The 22,496-nt window shown below is 40.1% G+C and overlaps 1 protein-coding gene across 1 annotated transcript in view; it reads left to right on the top strand.

Annotated features, from left to right (window-relative positions):
* Positions 1 to 22,496, top strand: part of ATP9B (ATPase phospholipid transporting 9B (putative)) — a 153,259-nt gene that overhangs the window by 49,028 nt on the left and 81,735 nt on the right. The window contains exons 7-9 of the mRNA XM_065932271.1: positions 581 to 632; positions 11,466 to 11,560; positions 20,656 to 20,736. Coding sequence (XP_065788343.1) covers positions 581 to 632; positions 11,466 to 11,560; positions 20,656 to 20,736 — 228 coding nt within the window. The remainder of the gene's footprint in view (positions 1 to 580; positions 633 to 11,465; positions 11,561 to 20,655; positions 20,737 to 22,496) is intronic.

The following is a 22,496-nucleotide window of genomic DNA, read 5'->3' as shown; positions in this document are numbered from 1 at the left end:
ATTATCATCAGTAATAGTGATTAAGTAAATGTATGAATAGTGAACTTTGAAGTTTTTCTCATTTTCTGCCTTGTAAAAGAGTATCTCCTCAAATTTGTGGGGTTTAGTCTGCTCAGCTGTCCATTTATTCATTCATTCAGCATTTGCTAAGATCATTTTTGATCTGCTTTGTTTTGTGTTAGATGTTGGAAGAACACTATCCTCCCCTTCCAGGTCATTTAGTCTGATAGAGAGTGCATAATTTTTTTTTGGAAGGCAGTAAACATACTATATTGTATGTATGAGTCGAAGTACAGCAGAGGCCACAGAAATGGTAATGTTTAACATTTTTCAGAAATGGAGTAGTTTCAGATCATCACTAAATGCCATTTACATGGTTCATTGATGGGGAAAGAAATCTTAGAGATCTAACTAAAATATGAATTAAAATATTCATTTTTGTTATACAAATTATAAATGTTTCAACATAGAGTTGAATTACTACTTTAGTTGTTTTTAGCAGCTGTTTCTCCTTTGAAATGGAATTGTGTTAATTTATAAACTTACATACAGATAATTAATATTTTCTGTTACTCTGCAGAATCAAAGAATTCCATCGGACATGGTATTTCTTAGGACATCAGAAAAAGCAGGTATTTTTATTTTTATTTGCATTGCTGATGATTGGTTTTTGGCAGTTTAATTTTCATATTGAAAGATAAAGTTATTCTCATAAGAATTTTTCTTCAAATGGTAATACAATGAATTCATTAATTTCTAAATCACATTTAACTATGTTTAAAACAATGATTTTACTGTATATGTTGGTTTAAAAAATATAATCCTATCAGAAGCTGTTTGTCAAGTGAATTTTCATTCAAATCCATTTTGATATCTAAATAGTTAATGATGTTGCTCAGATTTTGATTATTCTGCATTTACAGTTTCATTCCTCATTCAGCAAACATTTATTTAGCACTTATCATGTGTCAGGCACTACTTGTTGCTTAGGATACGAAAGGGAGTGAAACCAAGTTGCTCTCTTCAAACAGTTCATGATATGTTCATTTATGGAAGTATACATGTTGACAGCAATACTCTGATTGTATATAAATATTGAAAGACATGTGGGGGTGATGGGAGGGACAGACAGTTTGCCTGGGTAAGTTGGAGTGAGCTTTACAGTAAAAATGATATTTATATGACCTGAGCTTTAAACAAGAAGAAGTTGCTAAAGTGGTAATGAAAAGGAAGCATCTTGTGGTTAAAGAGAAAAACTGTTGATTGGAAATCAGGAAGCTTAAACTCTAGTCTGCTTTGACTAGTTTCTAATTTTATGACCTGTCCGTGTGGTCATACACTTTCATCATCTCTAAAATGATGGGAGGTTTGTCCGGTAATAGCCAAAGTTCTTTCTGCCTTATGTTTCTGACTTTGTTGAATAAATGAACATTATTTTTATAGGAAGCTCAACATGTTATTTTTGTTCTGGAAACTCAGCTTATGTGTTGTTATTTGTAGCATGAAAATTCTATAAAGGACACAGTTAAAAATTTAGAGTTGTTGGTTTAGTTTTTTCTCCATTTATAAAGTGTTGTTGTTTTTTCCAAGGACATTTTAAGTCATCATAAGGAAGATGTTTTCTCTTTTCACCAGTTGTTGTATTATTTGCATCCTAAGAGGCATGGGTGCTAAGAGTTGCTTCAATCGTGTCCAACTCTGTGCGACCCCATGGACTATAACCTGCCAGGCTTCTCTTTCCATGGGATTCTACAGGCAATAATACTGGAGTGGGTTGCCATGCCCTCCTCCAGGGGTATCTTCCCGACCCAGAGATCCAACCTGCATCTCTTAAGTCTCCTGCATTGGCTGGCAGGTTTGTTACCACTAGCGCCACCTAGGGCTAGATATAAATTTACTTCCAGTTCAGTTCAGTTTAGTTTTTCCCTAGTGGCTCAGCTGGTAAAGAATCTGCCTGCAATGCAGGAGACCTGGGTTTGATCCCTGGGTTGGGAAGATCCCCTGGAGAAGGGAAAGGCTACCCACTCCATTATTCTGGCCTGGATAATTCCATGGACCGCATTGTCCATTGGATCACAAAGAGTCAGACACGACTGAGTAACTTTCACTTCACAGTTTAGTTCATTGCTCAGTCATGTCCGACTCTTTGCGACCTTATAGACTGCAGCACACCAGGCTTCCCTGTCCATCACCAACTCCTGGAGCTTACTCAAACTCATGTCCATCAAGTTGGTCATGCCATCCAACCATCTCATCCTCCGTCATCCCCTTCTCCTCCTGCCTTCAGTCTTTCCCAGCATCAGGATCTTTTCCAGTGAGTCAGTTCTTCACATCAGGTGGCCAAAGTATTGGAGTTTCAGCTTCAGCATCAATCCTTCAGGACTGATTTCCTCTAGGATTGACTGGTTGAATCTCCTTGCAGTCCAAGGGACTCTCAAGAGTCTTCTCCAATGCCACAGTTCAAAAGCACCAATTCTTCGGCACTCAGCTTTCTTCACAGTCGAACTCTCACATCAATACGTGAATACTGGAAAAACCATAGCCTTGACTAGATGGACCTTTGTTGGCAAAGTAATGTCTCTGCTTTTAAATATGCTGTCTAGGTTGGTCATAACTTTTCTTCCAAGGAGCAAGTTAAATTAAATTCTTTTAATTTTCGGGCTGCAGTCACCATCAGTGAATTTTGGAGCTCAAAAAAATAAAGTCTCTCACTGTTTCTACTGTTTCTCCATCTATTTGCCATGAAGTGATGGGACCAAATGCCATGATTTCAGTTTTCTAAATGTTGAGTTTTAAGCCAACTTTTTCACTCTGCTCTTTCACGTTCATCAAGAAGCTCTTTAGTTCTTCACTTTCTGTCATAAGGGTGGTGTCGTCTGCATATCTGAGGTTATTGATATTTCTCCTGGCAGTCTTGATTCCAGCTTGTGCTTCATCCAGCCCGACATTTCATGTGATGTACTCTGCGTATAAGTTAAATAAGCAGGATGACAGTATACAGCCTTGGCATACTCCTTTGCCAGTTTGGAACCAGTCTGTTCCATTTCTAGTCTAACCATTGCTTCTTGACCCACATACAGATTTCTCAGGAGGCATGTCAGGTGGTCTGGTATTCACATCTCTTTACGAATTTTCCATAGTTTGTTTGATCCACACAGTCAGAGGCTTTGGCGCAGTCAATAAAGCAGAAGTAGATGTTTTTCTGGAACTCTTGCTTTTTTGATGATCCAGCAGATGTTGGCAATTTGATCTCTGGTTCCTCTGCCTTTTCTAAATCCAGCTTGAACATCTGGAAGTTCATGGTTCACGTACTGTTGAAGCCTGGCTTGGAGAATTTTGAGCATTACTTCGCTGGCATGTGAGATGAATGCAATTGTGTGGTAGTTTGAACATTCTTTGGCATTGCCTTTCTTTGGGATTGGAATGAAAACTGACCTTTTCCAGTCCTGTGGCCACTGCTGAGTTTTCCAAATTTGCTGGCATGTTGAGTGCAGCACTTTTACAGCATCATCTTTTAGGATTTGGAATAGCTTAACTGGAATCACCTCCATTAGCTTTGTGGTGATGCTTCCTAAGGCCCACTTGACTATGCATTTCAGGATATCTGGCTCTAGGTGAGTGATCACACCATCATGGTTATCTGGGTTGAGAAGATCTTTTTTGTATAGTTCTTGTGTGTATTCTTGCTACCTCTTCTTAATATCTTCTGCTTCTATTAGGTCCATACCATTTCTGTCCTTTATTGAGCCCATCTTTGCACGAAATGTTCCCTTTACCTAAATTTACTTTACTGTGTGCTATATAATGGGCAGTTTTCTTTTTCCTGTGGGACCAAGACTGGAGAACTGCTTTTCCAGTCCCTTTCCCTTTCCTGTCCAGTTATATGAAGCCATGCCCTGAGGTGTGGCAGAGGGAGGATGGCTGAAAGCTGTGTGTACCGCTTTTAGCCCCAGCTCTCCCTGCGCTGGCTGCGTCTCCATGACTGCTCTGACCTTGGGAGCTGCCTGTTGAAGATGGCAGAGCTTCCCTCAGCTTAGGTTTCTAAATGACTGTGTGTAACTGTCCTGTCCCCTTCCATCACCTAATGAACTCTGTATCATAGAGATTTAGTTTTAACTAGTAGAGTTGGAAGGTTTATCTTTTATGGATAGAATAGTGTTCTTTTAGCACCTGCAGAGCTGTGACAGGCAGTTAAAACTCGGCCTTTGCCTTCATGTCTTGCCTGTACAGAGCCTCAAGTTCCGCCAGGCTTGAGAGATTTGGGCCTTTCAGGTTTTCAAGGGCATGTTTGTATCCCTGCACTGGCAGGTGGCCTTCTAGACTCTTGGGAATATGGTAGAGCTCTTACCCCTTGTCATCTGATTTTCCAGCTTTTCTTTTGAATTTTGTGGTCGGCTTGTTGTTTACCGCAGCTTTGCTACCACCCAAGGAAGCTGCGATAATAAACAACTGCCACTGATTGCTTCTGACAAAGATTCCAGGGGAAACACCGTTCTCCATGACTCAACTGTGGGTTGGGTCAAAGCCAGACAAACGCTACCTAGTCAGGTGATTACGGTTCTCTGGGCATGCAGTTTGGGGAGTCCCAGCCCTCCTGTGTTCTCCTTAGTGTCTACCAGACCGCTGGTTTCCTCAGCTCTGTGAGGTTTGACTTGGGGGCAGCTTACTGGAAAAGGGACAAGTCAAAACACCACACACCTCTCTCATAGCTAGATTTAGCCCCGTTTCTTGAATAAACATACCTGGGATTGTTGCAAGTCTGGTTATTTTCCAGAGTTTTGAAAAAAATTGCTTTTGACACCTTGTGCTAATGTTCTCATTACAATTATGGGGGAATGGGTTTACAGAGATTTTTACACTGCCATCTCTACTTATTTGTGATTTGTTTGTCTTTGTTTGTAAATGTATTCAGTATAATGAATAACAAAAATGTGTGTATTTGGGAGGTGCTTTTAAATTTAATTGCCTTTGTAGTGATCATGGTAGATATATATGTGAGAATATATATATACACTAAATATGGAAATGGCTATAGCTAATTAACTTAAAAGAAGTAGATTATGCAGATTATGTTAGGAGATTAAATATGAATAATATCCATCACTTTTTTTTAAAATATCCATCTCTTTAAAGCTGGAAGATTATTAGAAAAGTCCATTTTTCAGAGCAAGAATCTGAAGGCTAGAATACAAATTCTTTGCTAAAGTTTTGGAAATTGTAATTCAGCCACTGTATAATTGTTATGGCATGACATAGTCTGTCTATGGCGAGACAAATAGAATATTAGACAAATGATATAGTCTATTGTGCTGACTTCAGATGAATAAAGTTGTATCCAAATTGATTATATTCTAAAAATGTCTTCATTTTCTCAGATTTTGCTTTGTAGTCTATGTTGTAGGGACAGTTTCTGTCTGTAGGGTAATGATATTTAATATTTTGGAGGACATAGATCTTTTTGAGACTCTTAAGAATTATCACTTTGTTCCTCAAGAAAATGTACATGATATACATGTATGCTAATTTTTTTTATTATTTTACATATTCCTAGAAGATTATTAATGATCCAAGTTTAAGATCATGCTGTCATCTGTTTTAACCTGTGATTATATTTCTCAGGTTTAGGATTTTTTTTTGTCAAGTTTTAATTGTTAAAACAGTTACTAATACTTATATGGAGATATTAAAATGTCAGATTCCTGTTTCATGATATTTTTCTTCTCTTTATAAAATGACTGCATAGCTTTTAGCTATGTAAAATTTGTGTCATAATATTACTTTCAATCAAAGATTTATTTTTAGAAATTCTGTTTCTGTGACTTTACATGATTATTTAGGTTTTCAAGTTAAAGTATAATTTTTAAAAATACACATTCAGAATTTTTTGTGTATCTGTTACCATTATAAATATTATTTTATTATTTTTAAGTTTCAGCTCAGAAAGCCCTGATAATACATTGTCAATTATAATAAGAATCTTTAACCCTAGGCAGTATAAAAGCCTTAAATCTGTGCAGCATGTTCAAGTTTGGACAATAGCCACTGGGCGTTTGTCAGTACATCTCAGTCTCTTGGTGGCATCATATTGACTGTGTATTAATACACGGTATTCTATCGGGCCGTCAGTTGATTGTTTAGAATGTAAATGAAGCTGTTGATGGATCTGGTGACTGATGGCTTAAATTCCAATTAATCAATTGCTTCATCAGTTTCTTAATTCAGATCAAATATCTCCTGAATGCACACAATTCTTATAGTGGTATTAAGAGAAATTAATGCTTTAGAACTAATTTTCATCAATCTCTTATAAATGCCAATATCTTTTTCACTTGTCTCCTAAGTGATGACCTTATCGTTTAAGTATTTGAGACATACCACAAGAGCTCAGCTGTCACTTGTTAGTGTGCGAGGGGTAGGTAAATGACACTGTACTCCTCTGCATTCTCTCTATGGTACTATTCATCTTTCCAGCAGCTTAAAAATTTCATGCAGTCATTAAGTCATATAAATGATTTAGAAATTAAGTTTAATGGCAAACAATCTGGTATTACATATGCAAAGTCAATGTCTATTTTTCTTTTGTTGGGCACATACTGTAGCCTATCTCTTTCAGAGCCATTGGATGTGTGAGCTGTTGCAGGCAGGCTGCTAATATTACAGGGTAACTTATTAAAACTTACGACAGACTCGTGTGCCCTGTCTTTGGGGGTCCCATCAATTACTTTATCGCCAGCTCTCCTAGGTGACACATACATGAGTTCATCTTCATTTGATTATCATTAAACCTGTCCTTTGCTGTCAACTCTTGTCAATTATACCAAATAAAATCAAGTATTCATAAGAAGTCAGTAATAGGATATAAGCAGACCAATTTAATAATTCATTTTTACTGAGCCTTAAGTGGCATCGGTTATAGCTAGTGCTTGCTGTTAAAAAAATTACTAGACATAGTTCGTGTAAGACAAGTTGGCCATATTTACGATTTTTCTGCAGTTCATTTTCTCTCTTTAAATCATATTGGTTACTGTGAGCCTAGCAATGTTAGCTGCTGCTGTTGTTCAGCTGCCCAGTTATGTCCGACTCTTTGTGACCCCATGGAATGTAGCATGCCTCTGTCCCTGGTAACTGTACTAGAAGATAAATAGTGCGGCAATTTCCTCTATAATTTTAAGAGTAGTGTAATTATTTAACATGAGGCATATCTTTTTACTTTGAAGAAAAGCATGTATATTGTTTCTAGTGTTTGGTAAGTTTACAGACATCTAGGAAAGGTATATAAACACAAAATGTGTGAAATTTAAGAGGCTTTAGAGAGTCTCATCTTGTCTTATTTTATGTTAGAAAGCAAACCTTTTAGAGTAGAGCCATTGGCATCGACATCTCAAAGTATGTGTCAGACAGAATCTAGAATCCACTCCCTTTCAAGTTGTTTTTGTACTTTATGAAGTAAACACACAGATGTATACAAACATATATATATTTAAGAGGAAAAAAGCAATCTTGAGAAAAAAGTTTAAGCGTAAAATAATGTGTACTGCAAATTTCCTTGAACCCCTTTTTAGTTGAAGCCAGTTACTCTCCTTAGAAATCTGTTGACAAATAATGCATAACAGAATTTGTTTCCCTGTGAACTTTATTGGGAACAGAGCTTGCTTAAGTCTGTGTATGAGGGCAGTGCTTAAAACGTGTGGCGAGCTTGGTGGCCAGTGGTTCAGAGGATGAATCTGTGATGCACACCAGCAAGGGACGCAGCAGCCCTGCCAGAAACTTCCCTGCCAGACTCCGGGGGGGAGTCAGCCAGTGGGGGGCCCACGGCCACCGACCCGTCTGTGTGTGCAGACACTGGGCTACTCCATGCAGGAATAGTGGGAATGGGACTCGACACAGATTGGAAAGGCTTCTGGGAAACAGACAGGTTCGTTCAATGCTGGCCCGGGGCCTAAGCAGAGTCTCTAGATTCCCCGCTGTGTTCCCAGGGCAGTTCCTGCGAAGCTGACCTTCAGTACAGAATCACATGCACCCCCGTCGGCCTAGACGTCAGTGCATCTGTCCAGGGTTGTGGTCCCAGGCTCAGGCAGAGAACGTCCAAGCTGCTGGTCCCTGACCAACTGTGGGACCAAAGTAGGACTGTCCTGAATTGCGAGAGTTCCCCATGAGCCATACACATTCACTGATAAAGGGTGAAAAATCTGACCGACTAAACACATTCAGGCACTATTTTTTTTTTAAACCAATAAGAGGTTTATGCAGAGCCTAGAAAGCCAGGAAGTACTCTGAGCAAGGATATCAGAGGAGGGTACTGCGGGGGAGCAAGATTGCACAAAGTTGTCAGCCAGGTATTTAAAAATAAACCATTGACTAAACAACCAGCATCCAAACTAAATTCCTGGCTTGTGTAATGTGGTTCAAGCTGTTAGCTAAATCAGCTGCGACGAGGTCTGTGTTCATGTACGGCACTGGGGTCTGGAGTCACATGGACCGGATGATTGTGTGGAGCTGTGCTTCTTGGTAAGACCCTGGGGCAGTTCCCCTCTGAGCCTGCACAGGGACAGTCACCTGCCTCCTGTCTCTGGGACATCAGATGTCATATGTGGGCCAGGTCTGTCACTTAGTTGTTGTTCAGACTCAAAAGTCATGTCTGACTCTTTGTGACCCCGTGGACTGCAGCATGCCAGGCTCCCCTGTCCTTCACTATCTAGTAGGTGCTCAGTAAATAGTAATAGCCTTCATTTTTGATGAGAAAGAAGTTATATCCTATTATGAATACATATATAACTCTACATTTTTTGAGGGGCCAAGTCCAGAATAGTTTCTAACTGAAAATGTAGACTCCATAACTACTGCTTCCTTAATTTGGAGTTTTATGTTAGTTCTCATCATAATCTTTGAAAGACCTACTCGGAGAGAGCCAGGCCAGAGAAGTGTGCTTGTGTTGAATCCCTCCAGTGTCCCTTACTGCTCTGCCCGCTACTTTGTCCCAGGCCTCATCCTTCCTGCCCTGGCCCACCGTTGATATCTTTGATTTTTGCCCTTTGGCCCTTGAGGTTCAAAATTTTCTAAGGAGTCTTTTTTTGGAGGGGGAGTCACATTGCATATCTTGTGGGATCTTAGTTCCCCAGCCAGGGATTGAACCTGGAGCCCATGGCAGTGAGAGCCCAGCATCCTCACCACTAGGCGACCAGAGAACCCCCATGCCCAGAAGACTTAAACACTTGATACATGTTACTGTGGGTCTTCTTTTCCTTAAGTGTATATCATAGTCATTTTCCAGCTGAATCCTCCTCCCTTAGGGCCTCTCACAGAAGTCCTTCACCCCATTTCTGGTATAAGGCTCTAAAAGGCTGCTCCAAATGACTAAGTTTTATTTTAGAACTTTATGGCTGGGCTACTTGTATGGCCAATGGCATACATACTCTGTGCTTCTCTCGGCACATTTTTTTTTCTTTAATTTTATTTGGTTGTCTATCTAATTATTAAACCAGAACCTTATTAAGATCAGTAGGAACTGTAGTACCTGGAATAATGCTTTCAGTATGGTGGTGTTCAGTGAATGTTGGGTACACACCTAAGACCAGTGCGATGTATCAACCTGTAATAATGTGAAGCAAGGCCAAGCCACATGAGTTAATTCAGAAGTTGACAGTGCTACCTTTCTCTCCTAAGTTCTTACTGAACATTTCTAGACATTTCCTGTAAAATCTTCATTAGGTGTTCATTTACTTTTTAAAAGATGTTAGGAGGTATTTATTTCCAGACAGCATGCAAACCTTTTATTTAATGCTTCTGTTTTGCTGTAGTGATCACTACTGAAAGCTGACCTGGCATACGGCAGTCTGTTCCTCTGGATAAAAGGGAAAAGGCCATGAGATAACTTATTGATGAAGTTAGCTACTGAAGTGGAGAGGATGTGTAGTCAGCCAATAGTTGTCATAGCTTGAGCTCTGTTAAAGGAGCATGTATGCAGTGAGCCGTTCACCAGAGCTGCACTGGGCTGAACTGCGCTGGTCAATAGTGTAATTCTACATAAAATAGATGGATAGGAGCAAACACTGCTAGACAGGGGAAGGGGGGCTCAGAAATATAAATATGTAAAAAGTACAATGAAAAGTAGTCTCCATTTTTGCAGGTGTTCCGGTATAAATTTAGACGTAGGTTACTGTAGTGCAGTTTCAGTTATTTGCAGTTTTCCTATCCTGCAGAGAACAAATGTATGTATAACATTTTTGGTTTATATTTTCTATAATAATCTGAATATGTTTCTTAAACGTTTTTAAAAACTTTGTACTTTGTTCTTAGGTTCACAGAACAATGAGAAGGAGGTGCAGAGGTTTCCAACATACTCCCTGCCCTCACACACGGGTAGCTTCCCTCATTATCAGCATCCCCACCAGACGTGCCGTTTGTTACAGTTGACAGACTCACACTGGCACATCACCATCACCAAGCTTCCATCGTTTACATTAAGACTCCCTCTTGGTGTAGTACATTCTGTGGATTTTGGCAAATGTATAATGAAACCCATCCATCGTTGTATATAGTATCATACAGAGTATTTTCACTGACCTAAAATCTTCTGTGCTCTGCCTGTTTGCCTCTACCACCACTCCATCTTGGGCAACCACTGATCTTTTCAGTGTTTCCGTAGTTTTTTCTTTTCCAGAATGTCATGTAATTGGAATCACATAGTATGCAGCCTTTGAGATTGGTTTCTTTCACTGAGAAATAAACATTTAAAGTTCCTTCATATCTTTTCATGACTTGATAGCTCATTTCATTGTATTGCTGAATTATTCTCCATTATCCACATTTACCACAGTGATCCATTCACTCACCTAAGGACGTCTTGGTTGTTTCCAAGTTTCAGCAGTTGTGAATAAAGCTGGTATAAAATCTGCATGCAGGGTATCGTGGGACATAAGTTCCTCAGCTCTTTTGGATAAATGTCAGGGAGTGCAGTTGCTGGATTGTATGGTAGAATTATGTTTAGCTTTGTGAAAAAACACCAAACTGTCTTCCAAAGTGGCTGCACCAGTTTGTGTCCCCAGCAACAGTGAGAGTGCATGTTGCTCTGTGTCCCCCAGCATTTGGTGCTGTCAGTGTTCTAGAGTTTGACCGTTCTAATAGGTGTCAAGTGGTGTCTCCTTGCTGTTTTCCCTTTCCTTTCCCTTTTGTGATGTGCAGCATCTTTTCATGTGCTTATTTGCCACCTCTATATCTTTCTAAAATAAAGTACTAATTAATAGTAAACCTCAATAGTCAAGAACACCAAACAGGAGATAATGACCTCAATAGTTAATGAGCTCTGTCTTTTCAGCAAACTCATTTTGTGAGTTAAATAAGTAAAGACTTTTAAGGATTTTTGTTCATGGGAATTTCTAGATCTGTCATTTATGTATCACCACTGTACAATGAATTGTGGCTTTAAGGTACCCATAACTCAGGAGTTTTTCTTCTCTTGTTACAAGGTTCATGTTTTATTCGAACTGATCAACTCGATGGTGAAACTGACTGGAAGCTGAAAGTGGCGGTGAGCTGCACACAGAGGCTGCCCGCCCTGGGGGTGAGCATTGTCGTCATTACTCCATCAGTTACTGTATGGTCATTTCTGTGCACTTACATACCAGCTAACTTGATTAATGCATTGATAATGTAAAGAATAATTTCACTACTAAATTCATCGAAAATTATGCCCACATAATTTCTGTGATGTCTTAGCTCATACCCTGTTTGAGGTGTAGTTTTGAATGTTTCTGAGCTTGGCTCAGGTTTTCCTTCTTTTCTTTCCCTTTCCTTGTTGTTTCTATTTTTAATCCTTTCATTTGAGTAATCTTTGAAACTCCTGGTGGGGGTTAGATGAGTCCATTTTTGGTAACTGACTCCCAGAAGGCTGTTAAGATGCTGCTTTGGGAGAATTCACAGGGGCATCCCCAGCCCGTCCACTTGAGCTTTTCCCTCTGAGAGTGGAGAGTCCTCCCTGGGGAGGAGGAGGTGCAGTGTCCCTGTGTCTGTCAGCACGTAGGAGGAGAAAGACACCTGCAGACTTGTGGCCTGGCCTCTGCTGCCTGGGGATGGATGGGATCGAGGGCACCACGCTTGTGGGTTTCAGCATGTTCCGTAGTCTCTGAAAGCCCATCTCACATGTGCTTAGAACCTCCGAAACTGCCACACATCTTTTTTTTTTTCTTAAAGCAAAATCACAGTTGTGGCCTTTTGGTGTTGTTTTATGTTGTATGTGCTATTTATTTGAATGAGAGCAGCTTTATCTTAACATGATTTGCTGATATTCATTGGAGAGTAAAGAAAGACTGAGATTGTCTTAAGAAGACCTTGAAGCCAAGCAGTTGTTTCAGGGAAGGGGATTGAATCCTCTGGATTTGCTCACAGTCCTGAGATGGGCTGGCTTTGACGGAAGTAGGGACGGCTCATGGTTCACAGTTAATTCTCTGAATCACTGGGAACTTCCTCATTCTTGTATGTGTTGCACTTTGGGGAAACTAAATCTGTGTGACATATGTCAGCCTTGGCAGTATTTTGATTCTTTAGGTATTTTCCATCACCCATACTCTGGGTAGGGCCTGAGTTGAAATTCCTTTCTTCCTTAGAGTTTGTTGGGTTTCTTGGATCTGTGGGGTCATGGTTTTCTTCTCTTTCCATCCTCCTTTCTGCCCAGACTCCTCTTCCTGGGACATGGGTGATAAGTGTGTTAACTCGACATTCCTGCCCATGTCAAGCTCTGATGCTCACTTCCCAGGGAAGTCCCGTGTTGTTCGGCCTTTAAATTCATCAATGTCTAGATTTCTGTTAAGACCTTGGAGAAGGAAATGGCAACCCACTCCAGTATTCGTGCCTGGAGAATCCGAGGGACAGAGGAGCCTGGTGGGCTGCCGTCTTTGGGGTCGCACAGAGTCGGACACGACTGAAGCGACTTAGCAGCAGCAGCAGCAACAAATTATTTTATTCCAAATACTGTATTTTTAATCTCTGGAACCAGGTTCCATGTGGTCACCAGTTTTTGTTATTGTTTAAATCCTCTTCTCTCCTAGTGTGTTCATTTAACTCTTTCAGCAGTTTGTGATACTTATTTTTTGTTTGTTAATTCCTTTGTCTCTGTTATTTCTGAGTATGTTTCTTTTTAAAATGTTTTTCTCCTTGTTACAGGTCACACTTTCCTGCTTCCTTGCATAGTTGATAATTTTTAATTGGGTGCTGAATAATGTAAATACTGTGGTTTTTCTCTTACTTCGCAACCTGTTGATCTTCATTTTCTTAGTTCCATAACTTGTGGACAAATTTGACCTTTCCAAGACTTGTTTTTAAGGTTTGTTGGGGTGGCCTGGAGTCCCCTTTATTATGATGCTAATGTAACCCTACCCCAAGGCCTGCTCTTCCTGGAGTAACCGTGGGCATCCCAGGCTAGTCTGAGGTACCTCTAACTCCAGCCACTCAGACTGTCTCTCTCCTCAACTCTGTCATCCCTGAAGCTGGGCAGGAGCGCTTCTGGTCACACTCTGCCAGTCATCACTTCCCTCGGCCTCCTCAGTCTGGAGAGGGGAGCAGACTCAGGACCAGGCCCGCTGCAGGCCCGTCCTTCACTCTACCTCCTTTTTGTGCCAGCACCTGCCAGCCCCCACCCGTCCCTGGGCTCTGCCTCGCCCTGCTCAGCAGCCTGGCCCCTGGCACAACACCTCCCCTGGGCAGGAGGCTGGCCTCCCTAGGGCTCGCGGCTGCATTCTCGTCTCCTGAGGGTCCCAGCCCTGCGACTCTACCAGGAACTCTGTGTCCTGTGTCTAAAAACAGCTGACTCACGTGTTTCGTTCATTTTGCAGTGTTTTTAAGTGGGAGGGCAAGTCTCACACCAGTTGCAATGACACAGCTTGTAGAAGTTCAATTAATTCTTAGAAAAAACAATAATAATAATAATTCTTAATGAGAAATACGTGTCTTGTGGGCTAACTGAGCTCTGGGATATTTAAAATTAAAATTAAAAGGTGGTCAATCAAGCATAAAGTTTTAGTAAGTCCAGAGCAATGGGCCTTTGCTGTTGGAGGGTTTGCTTTAAAGTGAAGTCACTCAGTCTTGTCCACCTCTTTGTGAGTCCATGGACTGTAGCTCACCAGGCTTCTCCATCCATGGGGTTTTCCAGGCAAGAATACTGGAGTGGGTTGCCATTTCCTTCTCCAAGAGATCTTCCCCACCCAGGGATCGAACCCAGGTCTCCTGCATTAAAGGCAGATGCTTAACCCTCTGAGCCAACAGGGAAGGAAGGTTTGCTTACTTCAGGAACATACCTGCCAGGAGGATGGGGCATACCCCGACCGTGTCTCCTCTGTCCTGGAAGGTGCTTCATGCCTTTGTTCTCAACTACACAGCTTCCTTCACAAACACGTGAGTAAAGCTGTGCACATTTTTTCTGTTAGGATAGGCGTTCAGCAGTATGTTTGGGGGTTATCGTTTTATGTTAGAAAATATGTGTCTCTGAGGGACCTTTTTAGCTGTATGGTATTTGGCAAGTTATAACTTCTAGAACCAGTCTGGTCTTGCTGAATGTGAAAGTTAACGTTTTTGATATTTTATAGATAATAATAGAGTGCAGAAGTAGGCATAGTGCAGGGATTTGGTCCTTTAGCCAGAATGCTCTCTAGAAGATGACATTGACAGACCTGTTCATCTCCTGTATGTTAGTCAGTTGACCCGTCAGCCTCTTCCAGTCTGATGACTGTGAGAGTGGCATCCCATTTAAATATGCTTTTAATCTTTTTGTGAGTTTGAAGATTTCTTACCTAAGAAAGTAGATGTACTGTATTTTTTTGTTTCTGTTTATGTCGTCTACCCATTTTCCTGTTGTATGTTTTTAAAGAAGTTTTTATATGTAGTTGGCTAATCATTTTTCATTCTTCACTCTTTTAAATATTTTTGTTTATAGTTTCTTTTGTCCATATAAAAGTTTACTATCCTTAAATAAGGTAGTTTTAAAGTAGTCGTTAAAATGGTTATTTATATAATGTGATAGAAGTGCTAATTATCATTACAATGACTTTCAAACTGACTTGTACATCTTAAATTAACATGCTATGTGTCATATATTTCAATAAAAATATTTTTAAAAATAAATAATCACTGCCTTTATTTCTTGCTTAGACTGTTTCCACTCCATGGTTATAAATGGTTACTTTAAAAATAAATAATCACTGCCTTTATGCTTGGAGTGTCCCACTCCATGGTTATAAATGGTTACTTTAAAAATAATTATGCTTTACACATGAACCCTCCGGTCCATCTAGCATTTGTTTTGAGTTGAACTCTGAGTAGAAAATCAAAAACAACTGCTGGCCGATTGCAGCTGTACCATTTGCTGACTTGCTCACTATTTTAGCACAATTTTAACCTACCTTGCCCTAGTAAGTTCTGTTTTAAAGCCTCAACTTCGGTGTCTGAGTGTGCAGACTTCTCCAGACCTTTACACATCTGTTCTCCCAGACTGTTTCCTGACTTTTCACTTTATATCTTTTTCCATATTAATGTGTAAATGTTTTAAATTCTATATAGGTAAATATTTATGTGTGTTTTTTTTTTGAATGTGGATTTTGTGTTTTGCCCAGACGGCTGTTCTTCCACCCGTGTTTGTTTATCATTTTAACCACTGTCATTGTTTGTCAGCGGTAGTCTCAAAGTGAGAGGCTGGTCATTAGCATTTATTGTCTTGTAATTATTAAAATAGTCCCTGCACATAGACCATAGGGAAGGAGGTTCAGTCCTGTTGCTAAATCTGTGTGGCTGAAAGATGGTTTTCTGAGTGAGGTTGAGCAGGTTCTTTTCACAGCAGCCTGCAGCTGGGCGGGAGTCTTCTCAGCGCACTCCTCTTCTCTGCTCTCTGCAGCCTCACTTAGACCCCCAGCGTTTCTGTTGGCTTTGCTCTTCCTTTTCTTACGTGTTGTACGAGAGAAAGCTGTGCTGTTGTGTTGTCACTGAAGAAGACACCCAGCTTTCGTTTCTCATACTGCTTGTTAACATGGTTAGTCTACCCTGAAACAGTTGTGAAGCCTGTTGACAGCCTAATGTCTGCTGAGCCCTGGATGCCTTGCTGCTGCTATTTCTCAGTTGCCATTTCCCTCCTCTGTGTCCTGCCTTCCATTCCTAGCACACATCCTCAAGTAGTCTCCCCGGGGTTGAAGAGGGGAGATGCCATGTGCCCCAGTGACTGGAGGTTGTCTGTTTGCTGTTACGCTTGGGGCGGTGGTCCCACCCCAGAGTGTTTGCCTCTGCATTGCCTTTCTGGGAGTTGGGAGGTGCTTGACTGACTGACACCTGGAAGCAGTTGCAGCAGAACATTGGGAGTAGAGTTAACTTGCTGGAGTGTTAAAATATAAGTGCAATGCTAAGGCACTGTGTCAGAATTTTTCTGAAAGAAAAGCCAAATACGCAAGGATGTGGTATGTGTTACATAGATTCCAGGAGCATGGGTCAGCTGTGGCGGAGGCTGTGTGCAGAGGGGCCTGCAGAGTGCTGGTAGAAACGTCCATATGTTGATCCTGTTGGTGTCACAGGTGTGTATTTGTACTAAGATGCAGAAAATTGTGCACTGTAAACATGCTTTTTTTGTTGTAAAAATGTTATTGCTTGTAAGTTATGTCTTAAGAAAGTGTTTAGAATCCCACTGTCTTGCCTGTATTTTTGAAAGTTCCCTTGGCTGTGGTCACAGGAAGTACTTTCTATCACATTCAGTATTATAAGGATATTTTCTTCATTTTTATTAGTGACAGATGTATGAATTACAAAATACTTAGAAAGCTAGAGTATACAGTTCATACAGTGCTACTTTTAAAATTTTATGGTTGGTACACTTTGATAGTGTGTTAAGCATTTGGGTGAGGTAACTGGAAAATGAAAGTGTTTTAAGTTTTGATAAATTTAGCTGAATTTGTAATTCAACCATCAATTTAAATTTGTAACTTCATATAATTTGGCATATTAGGTATAGGCTTTTTTTCATAGGAAAGAAGCTCTAATTTCATTTTGGACATAGGCAAAGCAGTTTGGTTTTTCACCTGATGGCTTACACTACCTGTAACTGTCACTCATTCGGCTTTTCCGTCTCTGACGTAAAAGACCTGTGGAGTGTGCAGTGTCGTTCGCTGTTTGTCGCACCGTCAGTGGAGCGTTGTGACATGGTGACACCAGGAATGGGTAAACCTGCGTTAGAGCCCCTCCTGAAAGACTGACACCCCCAGGAACAGGCTTTCTAGTTCCATTGTGTCCAGAGCACCTAGTGTGATCAGAGAATTGAAACTTGAGTCAGAGCAGTGTTGCCGCCCGATCCCAGCCTGTGATGGCAGGTCTGGCTTCTCACCGCCGTGCAGGCACGGCTTGAAAACATGTGGGAAGCGCGTTCCCGGCTTCTGTGATCAGGCAAATTTATTAACAACAATGAAGTCACAGCAATTTTCAATAAATCATGACTAGCTGATTTATTTCAAAAGATCCATATAGCAGTAAACAATACCATTTACATTTAATTAGTTTTATTGAACGAAAGGCAATTTTATTTGTAATGAACCACATGTTATGATTAAGGATGTATTTTAATGACCTTTAAGTAATGCGAACAAATGTTGCCCTTGACCTAATAGCAGAGACTTTCCTACATTATTGAAAACTTCAGAATGATTTTTAAATTATCATGAAAAGCTTCGAATGACATTGTCATTATTGTGCCATTATTCAGTCATTTGATGTCTAATATACTAGATGAAATGCACTCCTTTCATTGTTCTTGTGCATTCAGAAATATGGGGGCTGTTGCTAGGCAGTTCTTTATTTCCATGTATCAAAAGGTATTCTGTTATATGAAAACATCACTTTTTAAAAATTACTGTGACAGCGTAGTGCTTAAATGATGGACATGCTCAATCAGTCGTGTCCGACTCTTTGCAACCCCACGGACTAAAACCCTCCAGGCTCCTCTGTCCATGGAATTTTCCAGGCAAGAATAATAGAATGGGTTGCCATTTCCTACTCCAGGGGACCTTTCCAATCCAAGGATCGAACCCACATCTCCTGTGTCTCCTGCATTGACAGCCAGATTCTTTATCACTGAGTCGCCTGGGAGGCCCCTCGAATGATGAGTGATCCTCAAGCTTCCTCAGACTTGCTGGGAAAGATTGAGGGCAGGAGAAGAAGGGAACAACAGAGGATGAGATGGTTGGATGGCATCACCAACTTAATGGACTTGAATTTGAGCAGACTCCAGGAGATAGTGAAGAATGGGGAGTCCTGGTGTGCTGTATAGTTCATGGGGTCACAAGAATCAGACATGACTTAGCGACTGAATAGCAACAACAAAAAGACTGAAGTATGCATTTAACTAAAAATGATTGTGAAAAGTTAAAGTTGTATAATTTCACATTAAATTAAGAACCTTGTAATTATATAGATCCATTTAGCACACTCATTTTTGGTGCTAAAGTACATGGCACAGTTTTTGCATGCAAATATTTTTGTATGTATTTGTATACATTCTATATGTAGTATGTCTGAATATATCATAAATTGTTCTGATATTTTATCTGTATTTTAAAGAAATAAAGTGAAAAGCCAGGATTTTTATTTTTCTTCTGTATTAACCATTTTTGTCCCTCACCATTCCTTCCTAAAGACCTGAGTTTTTACTGAATATCATTTCCCGTCAACCTAGAGAACTTCTGTTAGCATTTCTTGTAGTTTATGCCTGCTAGCAGTGAGTTCATATTTTATCTCAAAATATTGTAGTTTCACCTGTTTTGTGAAGGAGATACTTGCTGAATATTGAATTCAGAGTTGACCAGTTCCCCTGGCTCCCCCTCCCCCAGTACTTTAAGTATTTTGTTCCATTATGTTCTGCTTTCATTATTTGTGATGAAAAATCAGTATTATTTTGATAGCTTTTTTTCCCTGTATAGACTGTGTCATTTTTCTCTAGGTATTTTTGAGATTTTTCTTTATATTTGGTTTCTTATTTAGCTGTGACTTTGTGTCAGGTTTTACTCCCCTGTCGGGGGGGTTTGCTGAGCTTCCTCAGTCTGCACACGTGTGACTGTCAGCCAGTCTGGCACGGTTTTGGCCTCTGTTTCTCTGAAAGCTTTTCCCGCCCTTTCTCCTGTGCACTCTTCCAGGACCTCACCTGCCGTGCTCAGGGATGCTGCAACCACACTCACTGTCACTGTCTGGTTCCCTGTGTGTTCTTCAGAGTTGTCGTCTCTTGACCTGTCTTCAGGTTCACTGACTGACTGTTCTCCGTTAAGCCTATCTAATGAGTGAATTTATTTCAGTTGTGTTTACTTTCAATTCTAGAATTTCCAGTTGGTCCTTTTTTATAAATATGTTTTCTTTTTCTCTGCTGTGGTTTCCTATTTGTTTATTCTTTACGAGAATGTTTTCCTTTAAAGATTTGGTATGTCCTAATAACTGCTTTGAAATTCTCATTTGGTCTCATTCTGATGTCTGGTCGTGTCAGAATTAGTCTTCATTGATTAGATTCTCCTTGAATATGGATCTTGTATTCTCATTTCTTCCTGTGTCTGGACATTAGGATTGTATCTTCAACATACTGATACCTTGTAGAGACTCTGGATTCTATAATGTTCTGAAGAGTATTGGATTTTTTGTTTGGTTTGGTTTGAACTGGTGTTAAGTGGACTGAAGTCAGACTCTCACCTCCATCTTCCCTGCAGTGGAGAGCCATGGAGGTCTTTTGCTCCTTTCTTCTGGCTGAGCTGGAACCTGCCTGCATGAGGGGCTCAAGGCTCAAGCTGAGAGCGTGGGTCTTGCAGCGCCCAGCCTCCTGGAGCTGCCCTCTGGGGCTTCACCTCCTCTCTGGAGCTTCAGCATCTGTGATCTGACCTTTGTTCTTCACGCCTGGAAATCTGCAATTTTCTGAGTGCTAGCAGCCATGAGGCAAAAGAAAACAGAGAACAAAAGCAAAACTTACAAAAATGGCAGACTGTGTTAAGGGATCCTCCAGATCCCCGCAGTTTTGATGCTTCTCTCAGGGAACCCCCAGGGCTCAGCACGTGCGCCTCATTGCCTTGGTCGCTACCATGAAAGGGCCCAGAGTAGTTAGCACAGAGAACAGGCACGGGGTGGCTTCACAGGAAGACAAGACGTGTTCAGGAACTGGTCAGGAGGCACTCTGAATCTTCAGACTTTTCAGAGAGCATGCCATAGCTCCAGCCCTGCCATCCTGCCCATTTATCTCAGGCATGGTCCAGGACAGGTCATCCCCTTTGGGGACAGTGGCTTCAGTAATTAGACTGCTTGCAGGAGGTGTGTGTACAGGAGGAGTCTTGGAAAGTGAGTCAGGCTCACAGTCAAGCTCATGGTCCACGGGGGCAGCACCAGGTGCTGTCTGTCTTAGGAGCATCTCCCGACTGCTTCTGACACAGCCTGCCATGAGGTATAGCAGTTGTCCTTAAAAGTCACGAGATCCCCACACCTCTCTTGAGCTTAGAAGTGGTTTCTTTGGGTTCTTTTGCTTCCCGATTCATAGTACTGGCACACAACATATAAGAAAATCATCTCTTTTGGTAAATGATATATGAAAAATATTAGTTGGTAATTGAGAACTTTCCAAGTAATTTTGTTTAATTATTATGTTATTAATTCAGATATTCTATATTCCAGGACCTTTTTTCTATCAGCGCTTATGTTTATGCTCAGAAGCCACAATTGGATATTCATAGTTTTGAAGGCACATTTACGAGGGTAAGTTAAATCTTTTGTTAAATGCATGTATATTCATTGTGTACGTTAAAAACATTTTAGCAAACCTTTATTTTGAAAGTGTAATTAAATCAAGAATCAATTCAAACAAGCTCTGAACTAAAAAGTGAAGACCTAGAGAATATTTCAGGTTCTTAAATTTTCCTGTGTCAGATATTTCTTTGAGATACATTAAGTAGTTTTTCTGTTTTTAGCGTATTTGCTCTTAATAAGACCCTTCACCCTTAAAATATTATGAGTCAGTAAAATGAAGTAATTCAGCTATTTTAGTTTTTCTTTTGGACAATATGATATCCACTTCATTTCTTGATTTTTGGTAACTGGTTGGATGGATGTGTATGTGTAAGTGCACATGCATTTTCTTATATACATATATGTATTTCATTCTACATTCTTTTCACTGGTGTTTTGGTATAGCTTAAAGTTCCCTCTTCCCTTAATTATTTTTAGAATTTGGTAACTTTTGGTTTTAGCAGCTTATACTGATGATATAAATGACATAATACTTGATGGATTTTAATATTTACAATTGTAGTTTATTTTTACTTGCTACAATTATTTTTAAAGATTTCTGGTAGTACAACCATCTTTGTCTCACTCTTGGTCACATACAAGGGTTGGTGAACAGTTGTCATCATTTGAGGAAGCATTTGCTAAGGGCATATTGTGTGTCGGGTAATGAGCAGAGTGGGAATGTAGATATGAGGAGGAGGAGATGGGCATGACTCTATGACTTCATTTCCACAAATGCTGCCGTAAAAGTAGCTGCAGTTTATTCATGACCTCACCGCCTCTCCAGAGTGCCCAGGCCAATGGTGAGAGCAGACAGCATTGCCTGTCGCTAATATGCACAGCATAAACGTGGGAGAGTTCTGAAGATTGCATTTTCCTGTGAGTAGGAACAGGTTCAAATGCACGGGTAGTGTCAGAGCCCAGACCCTGACTGTAGCCAGGCTTTTTGTTAACGTGTGTGAATTACTGCAGGTTCTTAACAGTACAGTTCATTGCCTTCATTTGATGTTCCTAGCAAGGTTTTTTTTTTTCACTCATTTTAATTATTTGAAATGTGACTTTTAGATTATTTCAGATGGAAAAATCTTTGTTTTTGTGTGCATTTTTCAAAAAGGAGGAAAGAAGAAAACCACGGAGGAAAGAAGAAAACCACGTTAAATGTAACTTGTTTTGTAACTGGAGCTTAGTTTACCAAAATAACAACTGAACATTTTAAAAAGTGGTATCTGCTTATATTCCTTTTGTATAGTGTAATGTATCAATACAAAGGAGAAAATATGTATCTTTTGACTCAACCTGTGTAATTTAATAAGAATCAGAGATTGATTAAGGTGTCCTGTGGCAATAGACATATTGTATATGTCACTGCCCATGCAGAGTTTAAGGCAGATATGCATGCTGTGATTACTATCAGTTCCCTTGAAACAATGTCAGGGTTACCTAAATTATGTGCTGTATGGCATTTTGTGGTATGTAAATGATTCATGTTATTATTATTGATATCATTAATTTTGCTTATTGTTAAAGACATAGCTATTCTCTCTGTACTTAGGAGTTTAAAACTGTAGCCAGTTTTGAAATATTAACAGCATTTGTAGTCCTTTAACATCACATTCCCACTTAATCTTTTTTATGCTGCATTTTCTACTGTAATTTCCTTTGTAAACCATAGCACACTTACCATTGTTCGTGTCTTTTTCAATCAAAATACTCTCCTTTTAAAAAGCATA

This window comes from Muntiacus reevesi, chromosome 4 (genome assembly GCF_963930625.1).
Source record: "Muntiacus reevesi chromosome 4, mMunRee1.1, whole genome shotgun sequence".
Lineage (NCBI taxonomy): Eukaryota > Metazoa > Chordata > Mammalia > Artiodactyla > Cervidae > Muntiacus > Muntiacus reevesi.
This window is presented reverse-complemented; position numbering and strand designations above follow the sequence as displayed.